Consider the following 16311-nt stretch of genomic DNA (forward strand, 5'->3'; position numbering starts at 1 on the left):
ACTTAAACAGAAACAAACGAAAAGGGAAGAGGATATAATTATTTGAGGAAGGTTACATCAAGAGCTATATAAGTTAACTGCCAATCCTGGTAGGATACTGGAAAATGCCAAGAGCATGATTAGTTGAAGTTTGTGGCTCAAAGCAGAATTGCTAAATATTTGCACGTTTGAACTGGAATATTTTCTTCATTCCTAAAACAGCCTTCAGGGATAGGGAATCTCTCCACATGTGTGAATGGAACATCTCCATATGTGCAAAGAGAATGTCAGCTACTGGGGCCCGTGGCACCTCTGGTTCATGAGGATTTGGCCTCTGATTCGGCATCAGCTGATCCCCATGTTCTCTCACCAGTGCATCAGGATTACGTGCTCACAGAACCTCACTATTAACTGCAAGGCCAGGAGGACCTGAAACCCATTGTGACCTGTGTCATAATGAAACTATTTTGATTTAAATAGCTCTTCCTATTCATCTGCTTCAGGAGGAACCACAAGGAAATTACTCTGCAAATATACGCCTCTTGCTGGGTTTCAAGAGAGAATCTTGTATGTAAACTCATGTAGGCCATTTAAGTTTTCTTCTGGAAGGCTCTAGTAAGCCAGGGCACAAGATCATTGGCAACAGAGAAGAGCCCAATAGTCTTGGGGCTGGACTATTCCTCCTCACTTCACAAAAGCCTGAGAAGAAAGAAGACATTTCTTTTCCCTAGACAAGAAGAATGACACTCAGAGAGCCTCCAGTCTGTTCTTTCCCTATTGTCTTAGTTTTAAGTCTGGTGAGAGAGAAATGCATGAAAACACAGGGTGTGCCACGGAAAAGATGCATGCCTAAGCAAAATCCAAAACTGAAGACATTATAAAGGCAGCTTTCTTTGCACAAAGTTGATCAAGTGGCTGATACACTCCAAAAGCACTGAAATCACTGGTCATACGATGTTTCAAAATGATTACTGAAGTGAACTGAAAAACCCAAGCCCCAAGTTCCTCATCAGGGGAATAACTATCATTCTACTTCAGAGTTTTATAAAAAAGTTTTTTATTCTTTGTAATTATCAACTCTAAGATTCTAATAAGCCAGGCGATTTTTCTTCTTTTATCTGTGACCATGAGGTTTACACTAACGATGTGGCCAGAAGAGGGGAGGCCGGTCCCCAGTATTCCACCCTCTCCCTTGACTCTTCTCCACATTCACCACTTAAGGCTCTAAACCATGGGCAGGATGCTACTCAGAGGCCCCAAATAAGGGACTCTTCAAGGACTTGTGTTTGAGGAGATAAAGGGGCTGAAAGAGGCCAGGTTTAGGAATTAATTAGATTGAGTCCAACTGGGAGAAGTGAGACAGGGTATCTGCTTGTAGTAACAACGGGACCATTTCTTTGGCCAACAGGGCTTGTACAACCTGAACATTTTTTCCTTCAGGTTCTTCTCATAGGCCAAATTCACAGGCGGTAAGAGGTCTGAGTTTCCGATGAAGTGCCTACCTGGTTTTCTTAGTACACTCCAGAGTCATCACTTAAGCTAATCTATGAAATAAATTGCCCTCTTTTTAAAAGACAGACCTTTCTTCCCTCCTTGAACAATCAAAGGGCTCACGGTACTAGCACGTTTGTGAAGTGCGGTTTTGGTGGTTCAAGAGAGCAGTCACAGGGACCTCATTTAAAGTTTAATCACAGGCTTCCCTGGTGGTGCAGTGGTTGAGAGTCCGCCTGCCAATGCAGGGGACACGGGTTTGATCCCTGGTCCGGGAAGATGCCGCAGAGCAACTAAGCCCGTGCGCCATGCGCCACGACTACTGAGCCTGCAACTGTAGAGCCCGCGAACCACAACTACTGAAGCCCGAGCACCTAGAGCCCGTGCTCCACAACAAGAGAAGCCACCGCAATGAGAAGCCTGCGCACCACAACGAAGAGTAGCCCCCGCTCGCCGCAACTAGAGAAAGCCCATGCGCAGCAACCAAAACCCAACACAGCCAAAAATAAAATAAATAAAATAAATTTTAAAATAAATAAAGTTCAATCACCTATTTCATAATCAGGGCCTCTCTCTATTGTCACTTCCCTCACCTTCTTCTCTTTAGGAAACTCTTTGAAGGGCATGAGTCTCTCCAAAGACTAGGGGACTAAAACGGGATTCTGTGCAGAAGAGGAGTCCCTCATTTCTGAACCCCTGACCAACGCCTGAACTTGGATGACGCTAACCTTTAAACAGAGCCCTCAGACACTCTGTAGGCCTTAAGGGCCGAGGGGGTGCCCACTTAAGTCTGTACTGTCAGTCTAAAAGGATATATTTGGAAATTTCACTTCTTTATTTATCAGCACTAGATGGAAGAAAATTGTTTTCTATACAAGAATATTTCTCTTTGTTAGGACATGCCCAATATATATTTCAAAATCCGTAAAATTTCAATCAAAACTTGTTGAATGAAAAGGATGATTTACTAAAACATTAACTGATTGAAGCTACACTTTTCTTTAAAGCCAGCAGGCGATTTGTGAACAAGGTCTGTTGTAATATGTCAGTGTGTTTTATGCATGGCGTTCATTTTGGTTTCTACTCATTCTTCTTTCATCCACTTGCCAAATGAGAAAACATTATATTATCTACAAAAGGTAATAAAATGCTCACTGTAGACACATACTGCAAGGGCAGATAAGGGTCAAATTAATGATCATTTCTGATAGATACTACTATTTAAAGTACCCACCTCGAAGCAATGAAGTTAATAAACTAATTGTATAAGTAAGTGTTGTAGAAATGTTTGCATGCAGAACACTTCAGTGTAGAGATTTATGGCAGGATATACAAACTTCATGTAAATATACACTAAAATTATTAGCCTAAGAATATTTTTTTCTGAAGGGACACAACTAAACCTCACTTAATAAGAGGTGGCACAGTACACTCAAAAACACATGCTCTTGTTTAACGTAGTATTTTAAATGAAGCATTAGTTTCAAACCTGTTTTTCATCAAGGTTTAAAGTTGATACTTTTTACGTGTAACCCTTTGTGCCATATTCAGTAGTAATTTTTTCCTTGTTACTAACATAACACGAGTTCATATTAGGCGTGTAACCCCAAATTGGCCACTCTGAATCAGAGTATTTAATATAGTAAATTGATAATCCCTCGACACATCTGTAAGACTGAAAACTGCAGTCTTACCGGACCTTTTGTATACGCTGCTGGAAGACAAGCCTCTCATTATCTTACAAAGAAATCCTACTCACTAACCTTCAGAGGGTTAAAATGCCCTGGGACCAAGACAAAAACTGTACAAGTGGTTACAAACATGGGAGGATAAAAGCACAATCCTTCCCCTAATCATTTCAGTCCCAAACCAGGAAACTGCCCTCTACTGAAGTTTATGTAGAGTAGCTACTGCTAAATACATATACGTAAAACTGAATGTATGCTTTGCTGTACACCTGAAACTAATGCAACACTGTAAATCAACCATACTTTGATTTAAAAGAAAAAAAAAAAAAAAGAAGTAGCTACTGCTGCTGTTTCCTCCAGTCCTAAAGCTATGTTCTCATTTCTCATCTGAGGACTCTTAAGGGGAAGCTCATCTCCCTGTTTCCAGGATAAGAGAATCACCTGAAGTCACTTTACATTTTGGTTCCTTTTTTTTTTTTCCCCCCTAAATCCTGTAGCCTCTGAATGAACTGATCATCATCCACATTCAGGAGAAAAGGACATTGTTCTCCAACAAAGGAAAGAGAATTTAAGTCCTGTAAAGTCCTCTTTCAGGGGCTCCAGGGAGCAGTTCCAAGGGATTTAATGAAGACTTCAGTGTCAGAGACAAAGGGCCGACTGCATTAGGCTAGAATCCAGTTGTATTTCTTTACTAGTAACAGCATAGCCACCTCTTCTCTCTTTCAGTTTTGTTCTCAACAAGAAAAAAAGGGAAAGAAAACCAGGTAATCAGCAAGAAGTCTGAGAGACAGCTCTGGTTCACGATCTTCAACCTACTGAAGAAAGCTCAGGGAACAGAAACACCAAAAGAGCAGACTGGACTGTATTAAAAAATACCTAGCTGTTGACTTGATTGAGAAAAGAAAACTTTTAAATATAAAACATGAATCTGTTTAATCGTGATAACGATGATGGCTGCTGATCTGTGCCAACCCTTGGGTTGCGATCATAAATATTGAATTTGCACGGAAGCCCTCTTCAACTAAAAACATTTTCTTTGTGCCAAGAGGATAAAGGGCTCTAGGTGTAGAGATCATCCAAAGAGGTTTTGAAGTCCGTTTTTCCAGATCCTTTCAGATAAGCAATCTGCTCCCCGAATATAATCTCATCTTGTCCTCTCTAACAAACTTAACTACTTCATATCACGAGCACAAATGCCATGTACATTTCCGCTACCTGTTCTGTTTAAGGAAATTATTTCGGAAGTGCTTTCATTTTTTGCTTATTCCTGAAACTGTGAACACGGATTGAGGAGTGCCTTATTAAGAATATGGTATTTGTTTTTGAAAGTTCCATCCAGGAGGCAAGGATTGATTGTCTGTGTCACCACTCCCCTGCCTCTGATTCCTATGCAGGTCTTGGTACTATCACATCTCCTCCAATTCTAACCTGTTCACAGTGAGGTCAACAGTAGTGGGGATGAGCCTGGGAGAGAGAGATCACCCCAGAAGCCCGCTGCCGCACCCAGGATCACAGAGAGCACCCAGGATCACCAGGGGAGAGGATGTGGGCTTGGCCCACCACAGCGGAACAACTCAAAGAAGCAGGACTGGGCTCCCTGGGCTCCCTGAATCTGCAGAATCTGCTTGCAGTTTCTAACGTTCCCTAAATTACGGTGTTCAGACATAAGCAACACTTCTTCCTATGCATTTTAGGAGAAGAGGGATGCAAGCTTTTTGCAGTTAAGGTTTTGAGTATCGTCTCCTGACACATATTACCCCATGACATATAAATGAATAAATGTGTTTCTAAATTGATACTGTCCAAAAGCGGGACATAGCACAAGGAGAAGTATCTTTCAGCTCTATTCTGCACTTGTTAACTTTTGTGATGGTTTTGGGAATCCTTTTTAGTGGGGTGGTAGTAAAAAAAAAGGGTAAAATCTCAAACGAAAACATCATTCAGTACAACAAACATATATTGAAATATACATATATGTATTTGCAGTCAGACAGTTCTGATTCTACAGCTTATTAGCGATTAGACTCAGGGTAAGTTATTAATCTTCCCAAGACTCAGTTCCCTTACTGTAAAATGGGGATAACGCTGCGGGGCTCCTGTGAGAATCTGGAACAACAGTGAAGCTCCTGGCGTAGTGCTAACAATGACCAGGAGCCCAGCCCAACAGGGGGACAGTGAGGGGTGGTGTTTGTCAAACTGCAGGCGCAACCAATGGATCAGGAAGTCCATTGTGTGCCTTGTGACCATCACTGTATCATTCATATTAACTAGAATAGAAGGGATATAATAGAAAATATTAGAGTGCAGAGCACAAGAGAAATAATACTTTTTGAAATGTTTATTCGTGTGTGTGTGTGTGTGTGTGTGTGTGTGTGTGTGTGTGTACATGACTGCAGTCAACAGCATGTTGAAGTCGCCAGCAGAGTGGTTAGCTGCTCAGGGTCTGGAGTTGAGAAACTCCCTAAAATAAATGTGAATACAGACTCTGCCGCTTACTTGATAAGTGGGTTAAGCTCACAGTGCCTCAGTTTTTAATCTGTCAGATAAGGATAACTAGAAAATTGTGAGGACTAAGTGGGAGATGGTAGAGAAAGAGGCTAAAACGTGTTAAGGATTCCACAAATGTTAGGAACTCTTATTAAAACGTGTGCAACTTGTCAAGGCCGGCAACAAGCACTAGAGCAGCAGAAATGAGAGACACAGGCCCTGTCCTCAAGGAGAGGAAGAAAACAGTCGAGAACGTGGGGAGGACTGAGAAAAAATGCCGGAGGTCTTGGTGGAGGACTGGAAAGTATGAGTGGGGTACAGGGTGGTAGTCAGGAAAGAACCTGGTGGGAGGGAAGCCAGAAATCAAAAGAAACAAGAAAGTAATATTCTTTCCTCTTATTCCTTGGAGAAAACACATTACGTAGGTTTTTCGCGGCTGTGCTTTTCCCCTAAAACTGCTACTGTGTTGATTTTTTTTCTTTTGCTTCACTCTTTAAATGTATATAAATAACGTGGTTTATGTTATAAGCAGTAAATAAATGTAACGAAAATCACCAAGGACCGCAAAAACATAAACAGAAATTAAAGAACAAAAACATTAAACAGAAAAGAACAAAGCCTTTCCATAATGTGTTACGTCTTATAGAAATAATACCTAAAAGGCCAGTGCCACAGTCCTTAAGAATACTTATAGTTACCATTGACTGAGCGTTCCCAAAACCCAGGTATGGGCCACAAATACTTTCTCATCCAGTCACATCTTCACAACAAATCCATGGGACATTAATTCCTAGACCTAGTTTAAGGGCGAGGACACTGAAACTCGGAAGCCGAATGACTACATCAAGTCCCCACATTCGTATGAGGCAAAGCAGGAATAAAAATGTGGGTCATGTTGACACTCAGTCTACACTCTTAAACATTCTGTCCCTGGCTGCCTCCCGAATGATTTCCTGGGACCCATTACACAAACACTCTCTCTTTAATCAACTAGCATTGCACCTCAGAGACAAAGGGATATAAAGTGAAAAAAAAAAAGGGTTCTGTGTTTACAATGGTTGGTGATGTTTACCTACATGGACACAAAGCTTAGCACTGTTTTGTAAGCACACTGTCTGGAGTGTATACATAGAGCATACTCAGAAAAGTAGGGTGGAAACCGATGGAACAGAACCAAAACCTGGTGATGTCAAGGTATGTTTATAGTCTTTGCTCAGATGTGCTTCCAAAACATTACCGGCAGAGCCAAGAATCATCTAATGTTATTTCTTTATTTACAGAGTTCTTTTATGTACACAAGCATACAACTTTTCTTATTAAGAAGCATTAGAAGTAATGCAGGGCACGTTTCACATTCCTTTCATCCAAGAACATAAAAGCACTTTACAGACATGCTCATTATTTCTGCAAACTAATCGAATTTGGCCCATTTCAGAGATGGGTACAATCAAAATTTAAAAGTTGGGAATCTAAAATCATTTATTTTCTACATTTATCACTAAGTCACCAATCTAATAGCCAGAGGGAATCTTCAAATGCAGGGATTCTACATGCTGAAAATTTCTTTCCATTTTTTCTAAAAGGGAAACTGTTATATACATAATAAATGATATATAATAAAACATATATATCATTATATACATAATTTTTTTAACTTGCAGTAAAATACATATAAAATTTACCACTTTAACCATTTTTCAGTGTACAGTTCAGTGGTATTAAATACCTTCACATTGTTGAAGCCATCACCACCATCCAGCTACAGAACTCCTTTCATCTTGCAAACCTGAAACTCTGTACCCATTAAACCACAGCTCTTCCATTAAAGATGTTAAAAAATAGAATAACAGACAAAAAACCCACAACTCCCCACTCCCCCCACTCTCCTGTCCTGGCAGCTCCTGGCAACCACCATTCTACCTCTTGTTCCCATGAACTGACCACTGTATGTACTTCATGTAAGTAGTATTTGTCCTTTGTGACTAGCTCATTTCACTGAGCATAATGTCATCAAGGTGCTGTAGCATGTGTCAGAATCTGCTTTCTTTTTAAGGCCAAATAACGTTCCGTTGTTTATATACCACATTTGTTTATCCATCCATCTGTCAATGGACCATGGGGTGCTTCCACCTCTTTGCTAATGTGAGTAATGCTGGTATGAACATGCATGTACAGATATCTGTGTAACATTCCCTTCTCAATTATTTTGGGTTTATACCGTAAATTAGAATTGTTGGATCATATAATAATTCTATGTTTAACTTTTTTCAGGAACCTGCACAGTGTTTTCCAGTCACTGTATCATTCTGCATTCTACCAGCCGTGCACAAGGATTCCCATTTTTCCACATCCTCACCAACACTTATTTTTTTGTTTTTAATTTTCCTTAAACAGCAGCCATCATAAAGGGTGTGAGATGGCATGTCATTGTGATCTAACAGGATTGTCTTCATTTCAAAAGTACTTAGAGTAATTCCACGTATTTTGGAGGCCAGCGGTAGGTAGCAACACCTGAACTCAGTCATAAGACACGAGTCCACATTCTACTTCCTTTGGGTGCCGTGTTCTATATGCTTCCTACTAACCAGGCATTTCAGAGCTCATCATACCCACATTCCAGGAAGTACATTTGCCTGGCTCTTTAATCGTGTCTCTTCTCTGTGGTTCTCACCTCAAGAAGGTATATGTTTTAGTCAGCTTCCCTTGGTGGCCTGATGATTGTAGAGTATTTAAAAAAAACAAAAAACCCAGCCTTGAACCAAGATGGCGGAGTAGAAGGACGTGTTCTCCCTCCCTCTTCCAAGAACACTAGAATCACAACTAGCTGCTGGAGAATCATCGACAGGAAGACACTGGAACTCACCAAAAAAGTACCCCACATCCAAAGACAAAGGAGAAGCCACAATGAGAGAGTAGGAAGGGCACAATCACAGGAAAATCAAATCCCATAACTGCTGGGTGGGTGATTCACAGACTGGAGATCACTTATACCCCAGAAATCCACCCACTGGAGTGAAGGTTCTGAGTCCCACGTCGGGCTTCCCAACCTGGGGGTCCGGCAACAGGAGGAGGAATTTCTAGAGAATCAGACTTTGAAGCCTAGTGGGGTTTGACTGCAGGACTCTGACAGGACTGGGGGAAACAGAGACTCCACACTGGGAGGGCACACACAAAGTAGTATGTTCATCGAGACCCAGGGGAAGGAGCAGTGACCCCAGGGGAGACTGAACCAGACCTACCTGCTAGCATTGGAGGGTCTCCTGCAGAGGCGGGGGGTGGCTGTGGCTCACCGTGGGGACAAGGACACTGGCAGCAGAAGTTCTGGGAAGTACTCCTTGGCATGAGCCCTCCCAGAGTCTGTCATTAGCCCCACCAAAGAGCCCAGGTAGGCTCCAGTGTTGGGTTGCCTCAGGCCAAACAACCAACAGGGAGGGTACCCAGCCCCACCCATCAGCAGTCAAACGGATTAAAGATTTACTGAGCTCTGCCCACCAGAGCAACGGTCAGCTCTACCCACCACCAGTCCCTCCCATCAGGAAACTTGCACAAGCCTCTTAGATAGCCTCATCCACCACAGGGCAGACAGCAGAAGCAAGAAGAACTACCATCCTGAAGCCTGTGGAACAAAAACCACATTCACAGAAATATAGACAATATAAAAAGGCAGAGGGCTATGTACCAGATGAAGGAACAAGATAAAACCCCAGAAAACCAACTAAATGAAGTGGAGATAGGCAACCTCCCAGAAAAAGAATTCAAAATAATGATAGTGAAGATGATCCAGGACCTCGGAAAAAGAATGAAGGCAAAGATCGAGAAGATGCAAGAAATGTTTAACAAAGACTTAGAAGAATTAAAGAACAAACAAACAGAGATGAACAAAACAATAACTGAAATGAAAACTACACTAGAAGGAATCAATAGCAGAATAACTGAGGCAGAACGGATAAGCGACTTGGAAGATAGAATGGTGGAACTCACTGCTGTGGAAGAGACTAAAGAAAAAAGAATGAAAAGAAATGAAGACAGCCTAAGAGACCTCTGGGAAAACATTAAACGCAACAACATTCACATTACAGGGGTCCGAGAAGGACAAGAGAGAGAGAAAGGACCTGAGAAAATATTTGAAGAGATTATAGTCGAAAACTTCCCTAACATGGGCAAGGAAATAGCCACTCAAGCCCAGGAAGCGAGAGAGTCCCATACAGGAGAAACCCAAGGAGAAACACACTGAGACACATAGTAATCAAATTGGGAAAAATCAAAGACAAAGAAAAATTATTGAAAGCGGTAAGGGAAAAACGACAAATAACATACAAGGGAACTCCCATAAGGTTAACAGCTGATTTCTCAGCAGAAACTCCACAAGCCATAAGGGAGTGGCATGATATACTTTAAGTGATGACAGGGAAGAACCTACAACCAAGATTACTCTACCCGGCAAGGATCCCATTCAGATTTGTTGGAGAAATCAAAAGCTTTACAGACAAGCAAAAGCTAATAGAATTAAGCACCACAAAACCAGCTCTACAGCAAATGCTAAAGGAACTTCTCTAAGTGAGAAACACAAGAGAAGAAACGGCCCTATAAAAACAAACCCAAAACAATTAAGAAAATGGTCATAGGAACATACATATCTATAATTACCTTAAACGAGAAGGGATTAAATTCTCCAACCAAAAGACACAGGTTTGCTGAATGGATACAAAAACAAGACCCATATATATGTTGTCTACAAGAGACCCACTTCAAACTTAGGGACACATACAGATTGGAAGTGAGGGGATGGAAAAAGATATTCCATGCAAATGGAAATCAAAAGAAAGCTGCAGGAGCAATACTCATATCAGATAGAATAGACTTTAAAATAAAGAATGTTACAAGAGACAAGGAAGGACACTACATAATGATCAAGGGATCAATTCGAGAAGAAGATATAACAATTATAAATATATATGCACCCAACATAGGAGCACCTCAATATATAAGGCAACTGCTAACAGCTATAAAAGAGGAAATCGACAGTAACACAATAATAGCAGGGGACTTTAACACCTCACTTACACCAATGGACAGATCATCCAAAATGAAAATAAATAAGGAAACAGAAGCTTTAAATGACACAATAGACCAGATAGATTTAATTGATATTTATAGGACATTCCATCCAAACACAGCAGGTTACACTTTCTTCTCAAGTGCGAACAGAACATTCTCTAGGATAGATCACATCTTGGGTCACAAATCAAGCCTCAGTAAATTTAAGAAAATTGAAATCATATCAAGCATCTTTTCTGACCACAACGCTATGAGATTAGAAATGAATTACAAGGAAAAAACGTAAAAAACACAAACATGTGGAGGCTAAACAATACGTTACTAAATAACCAAGATATCACTGAAGAAATCAAAGAGGAAATTAAAAAATATCTAGAGACAAATGACAATGAAAACACGACAATCCAAAACCTATGGGATGCTGCAAAAGCAGTTCTAAGAGGGAAGTTTATAGCGATACAAGCCCACCTCAAGAAACAAGAAAAATCTCAAACAATCTAATCTTACACCTAAAGGAACTAGAGTTAGAAGAAAAAATAAAACCCAAAGTTACCAGAAGGAAAGAATTCATAAAGATCAGAGCAGAAATAAACGCAACAGAAAAAAAGAAAACAAGAGCAAAGATCAATAAAACTAAAAGCTGGGGGCTTCCCTGGTGGCGCAGTGGTTGAGAATCTGCCTGCCAATGCAGGGTACATGAGTTCAAGACCTGGTCTGGGAAGATCCCACATGCTGTGGAGCAAGCAACTAGGTCCGTGAGCCACAACTACTGAGCCCGTGTGTCTGGAGCCTGTGCTCTGCAACAAGAGAGGCAGCAATAGTGAAAGGCCTGTGCACCATGATGAAGAGTGGTTCCCGCTTGCCACAACTAGAGAAAGCCCTCATACAGAAAACAAAGACCCAACACGGCCAAAAAAAAAAAAAAAACAAAAACTAAAAGCTGGTTCTTTGAGAAGATAATCAAAACTGATAAACCACTACCCAGACGCATTAAGAAAAAGAGGGAGAGGACTCAAATCAATAAAATTAGAAATGAAAAAAGAGAAGTAACGACAGACACCGCAGAAATACAAAGCATCCTAAGAGACTACTACAAGCAACTGTATGCCAATAAAATGGACAACCTGGAAGAAATGGACAAATTCTTAGAAAGGTATAACCTTCCAAGACTGCACCAGGAAGAAACAGAAAATATGAACAGACCAATCACAAGTAATGAAATTGAAACTGTGATTAAAAATCTTCCAACAAACAAAAGTCCAGGACCAGATGGCTTCCCAGGTGAATTCTGTCAACCATTTAGAGAAGAGCTAACACCCATCCTTCTCCAACTCTTCCAAAAAATTGCAGAGGAAGGAACATTCCTGAACTGATTCTATGAGGCCACCATCACCCTGATACCAAAATGAGACAAAGATGTTACAAAAAAAGAAAATTACAGACCAATATCACTGATCAATATAGATGCAAAAATCCTCAATAAAATACTAGCAAACAGAATCCAACAACACATTAAAAGGATCATACACCATGATCAAGTGGGATTTATCCCAGGGATGCAAGGATTCTTCAATATACACAAATCAATCAATGTGATACACCATATTAACAAATTGAAGAATGAAAACGATATGATTATCTCAATAGATGCAGAAAAAGCTTTGGACAAAATTCAATACCCATTTATGTTAAAAACTCTCCAGAAAGTGGGCATAGAGGGAACCTACCTCAACATAATAAAGGCCATCTACGACAAACCCACAGCAAACATCATTCTCAGTGGTGAAAAACTGAAAGCATTTCCTCTAAGAAAGAAGACAAGGATGTCCACTCTCGCCACTATTATTCAACGTAGTCTTGGAAGTCCTGCCACAGCAATCAGAGAAGAAAAAGAAAGAAAAGGAATACAAATCGCGGGCTTCCCTGGTGGCGCAGTGGTTGAGAGTCCGCCTGCCGGTGCAGGGGACATGGGTTTGTGCCCCGGTCCGGGAAGATCCCACATGCCGCGGAGCAGCTGGGCCCGTGAGCCGTGGCTGCTGAGCCTGCGCGTCTGGAGCCTGTGCTCTGCAACGGGAGAGGCCACAACAGTGAGAGGCCTGCATACCACCAAAAAAAAAAAAAAAAAAGAATACAAATTGGAAAAGAAGAAGTAAAACGGTCACTGTTTGCAGATAACATGATAGTATACACAGAGAATCCTAAAGATGCCACCAGAAAACTACTAGAGGTAATCAATGAATTTGGTAAAGTTGTAGGATATAAAATTAATGCACAGAAATCTCTTGCATTCCTATACACTAATGATGAAATATCTAATGCCATTATTCAGTGGCATTTACCACTGCCACAGAAAGAATAAAATACCTAGGAATAAACCTACCTAGGGAGACAAAAGACCTGCATGCAGAAAACTATAAGACACTGATGAAAGAAATTAAAGATGATACCAACAGATGGAGAGATATAACATGTTCTTGGATTGGAAGAATCAATATTGTGAAAATGACTGTACTACCCAAAGCAATCTACAGATTCAGTGCAATCCCTATCAAATTACAATGGCATTTTTTAAGGAACTAGAACAAAAAATGTTAAAATTTGTATGGATACACAAAAGACCCTAATTAGCCAAAGCAGTCTTGAGGGAAACAAATGGAGCTGGAGGAATCAGACTCCCTCACTTCGGACTATACTACAAAGCTACAGTAATCAAGACAATATGGTACTGGCACAAAAACAGAAACATAGATCAATGGAACAAGACAGAAAGCCCAGAGATAAATGCATGCACCTACGGTCAACTAATCTATGACAAAGGAGGCAAGGTTATACAATGGAGAAAACACAGCCTCTTCAATAAGTGGTCCAGGGAAAACTGGACAGCTACATGCAAAAGAATGAAATTAGAACACTCCCTAACACCATACAGAAAAATAAACTCAAAATGGATTTGAGACCTAAAAAGACCAGACACTATAAAACTCTTAGAGGAAAACATAGGAAGAAGACCCTTTGACATAAATCACAGCAAGATCTTTTTTGATCCACCTCCTAGAGTAAAGGAAATAAAAACAAAAATAAACACATGGGACCTAATGAAACTTCAAAACTTTTGCACGGCAAAGGAAACCATAAACAAGACGAAAAGACAACCCTCAGAATGGGAAAAATATTTGCAAATGAATCAACGGACAAAGGATTAATTTCCAAAATATATAAACAGCTCATGCAGCTCAATATTAAAAAAACAACCCAATCCAAAAATGGGCAGAAGACTTAAATAGACATTTCTCCAAAGAAGACATACAGATGGCCAAGAAGCACATGAAAATCTGCTCAACATCACTAATTATTAGAGAAATGCAAATTAAAACTACAATGTGGTAACACCTCACACCAGTTAGAATGGGCATCATCGGAAAATCTACAAACAACAAATGCTGGAGAGGGTTTGGAGAAAAGGGGACCCTGTTGCACTGTTGTGTAAATTGAAACAGCCACTATGGAGAACAGTATGGAGGTTCCTTAAAAAACTAAACATAGAATTACCATATGACTCAGCAATCCCACTCCTGGGCATATACCCAGAGAAAACCATAATCCAAAATGACACATGCAGTCCAATGTTCATTGCAGCACTATTTACAATAGCCAGGACATGGAAGCAACCTAAATGCCCATCGACGGACGAATGGATAAAGAAGATGTGGTACATATATACAATGGAATATTACTCAGCCATAAAAAGGAACGAAATTGGGTTGTTTGTGGAGACGTGGATGGATCTATCGTATATTAACGCATATATGTGGAACCTAGAAAAATGGTACAGATGAACCAGTTTGCAAGGCAGAAATTGAGACACAGATGTAGAGAACAAACATGTAGAGAACAAACCAAGGGGGGAAAGCGGCAGGGGGTGGGCGTGGTGGTGGGATGAATTGGGCGACTGGGATTGCCGTATATACACTGATGTGTATAAAACTGATGACTAATAAGAACCTGCTGTATAAAAAAATAAATAAAATTCAAAAATTGAAGGAAAAGACAAACAAAAAAAAACCCAAAGTAAAAAAAAAAAAACAAAAAAACTCAGCAAGTTTATCAAAGCAGAAAGCAGGATAGAAGATGAAGGCACAGGGCCTATGTTGCCCTTGGGTGTATATCTGGAGGATAGTAATTGCTCAATAAAAGTTCTCTGAATTATTTTGTGTGGATGAAACATAAGGAATGACAGGAGCTTCTATTGTGCAAATAATCAAACACTCCCTGAAAACCATACTTATTTAAGAAGTCAAAAAAAAAGAAAACAGAATCAGAGCCCAATTCAATGCTCCACCATCACAGAAACCACGTATAGGGTCTACAGGAAGCACTCCACACACACTGACCTATTTAGTCCTCACAACAGTTCGATGAGTTGTTCCTGTTAGCTGCCTCGAAAGAGAGAGAAAACCGAGGTGCACAGAGATGGAATTCCATGTCCCGCGTTCTTCCTCACTATTCCTTACTGCCTGCCTAATTAAAGTCACTTACTTATGGCTGAATTATAAAAGTCTCTCTAAAGCATATATACATGCTGTAATTCTCCAAGCCCCCCAGTTTCCCAGAAAGTACTCCAGGGAGATAATCACCTTTGAAAAGGTAGCTTATTTCCTATAGCATGATTCCATCATTAAGACACTTAAAATTCACGTTTCCCTACACAAACCGCTCACATGCTAAACAAACCACTTATTTTTCTTCAGAATTATGTGGTTATCAGTGGATAAGATTGTGGTACCTGAGAAAGTCTGAATCCAGAAATCTATCTGGGTAAGTTATTAAATCACAGGCACTCAAAAACAAACAAACAAACAAACCAACAAACCAAACCAGGTATCTGATGAAAATATCTGTTGAAAATCCCTGAAGTAAAAAATACGCTCTGTTGGGGGAAAAAGGATCAACCCTTCCAACCAATTTTTTAGAAACAATCAAATTGAAAGACATTAAACTTAGGTGCCATATTAAAAGAATATGTGTCAATGCTCTGAAGTGCATACCTGAGGTATGATTGACATTTTCTTCCTTAAATCGTGAAGTCCAATTTCGGTTGTCAAGATCTTATCAATCCAAATTTTACCTTCAGGTTCTGACAGTCTAAAAAGGGCAGCGACGAGGGAACTTTTTCCAGCTCCTGTTCTTCCCACAATGCCAACCTGTAAAGAGATACAGGAGGGATTAAGAATTCACAATACGCAACAAACCTAGGAAAACCCTTGGTTGTTGAAGATGAATTTTAAAAATTCTGTACAGAGTGTAGTCTGTAAGTTTCTCAACTGTGGCACTGTTGAAATTTTGGGAAAGATAATTCTTCGTTGGGGAACGGGGGATGTCCTGTGTATTCTAGGATATTCAGCAGTACCCCTGGATTCTGCCCACTAGATACCAGGAGCACCCCCGAGATTGCGGCAACCAAAAATGTCAGACACTGACAAATGTCCCCGGTTAAGACCCCCTGGTCAAGGAAGAGTTAAAAATAACAGAATCAGTCTACTGGCAGTGAAACAACAGCAGTTTCCCATGTGTTCAATTAGCAGTCAGCTTTTAAATGAGTTGTATTCCT

The 16311-nt window shown here is 40.4% G+C and overlaps 1 protein-coding gene across 1 annotated transcript in view; it reads right to left on the reverse strand.

The window, feature by feature from the left end:
• ABCC4 (ATP binding cassette subfamily C member 4 (PEL blood group)) overlaps positions 1 to 16311 on the reverse strand; it is a 214944-nt gene that overhangs the window by 23109 nt on the left and 175524 nt on the right. Inside the window, exon 26 of the mRNA XM_030856904.2 lies at positions 15749 to 15904. Within this exon, the coding sequence (XP_030712764.1) occupies positions 15749 to 15904 (156 nt within the window). The remainder of the gene's footprint in view (positions 1 to 15748; positions 15905 to 16311) is intronic.

Source organism: Globicephala melas, chromosome 18, assembly GCF_963455315.2.
Source record: "Globicephala melas chromosome 18, mGloMel1.2, whole genome shotgun sequence".
In the NCBI taxonomy this organism is placed as follows: domain Eukaryota; kingdom Metazoa; phylum Chordata; class Mammalia; order Artiodactyla; family Delphinidae; genus Globicephala; species Globicephala melas.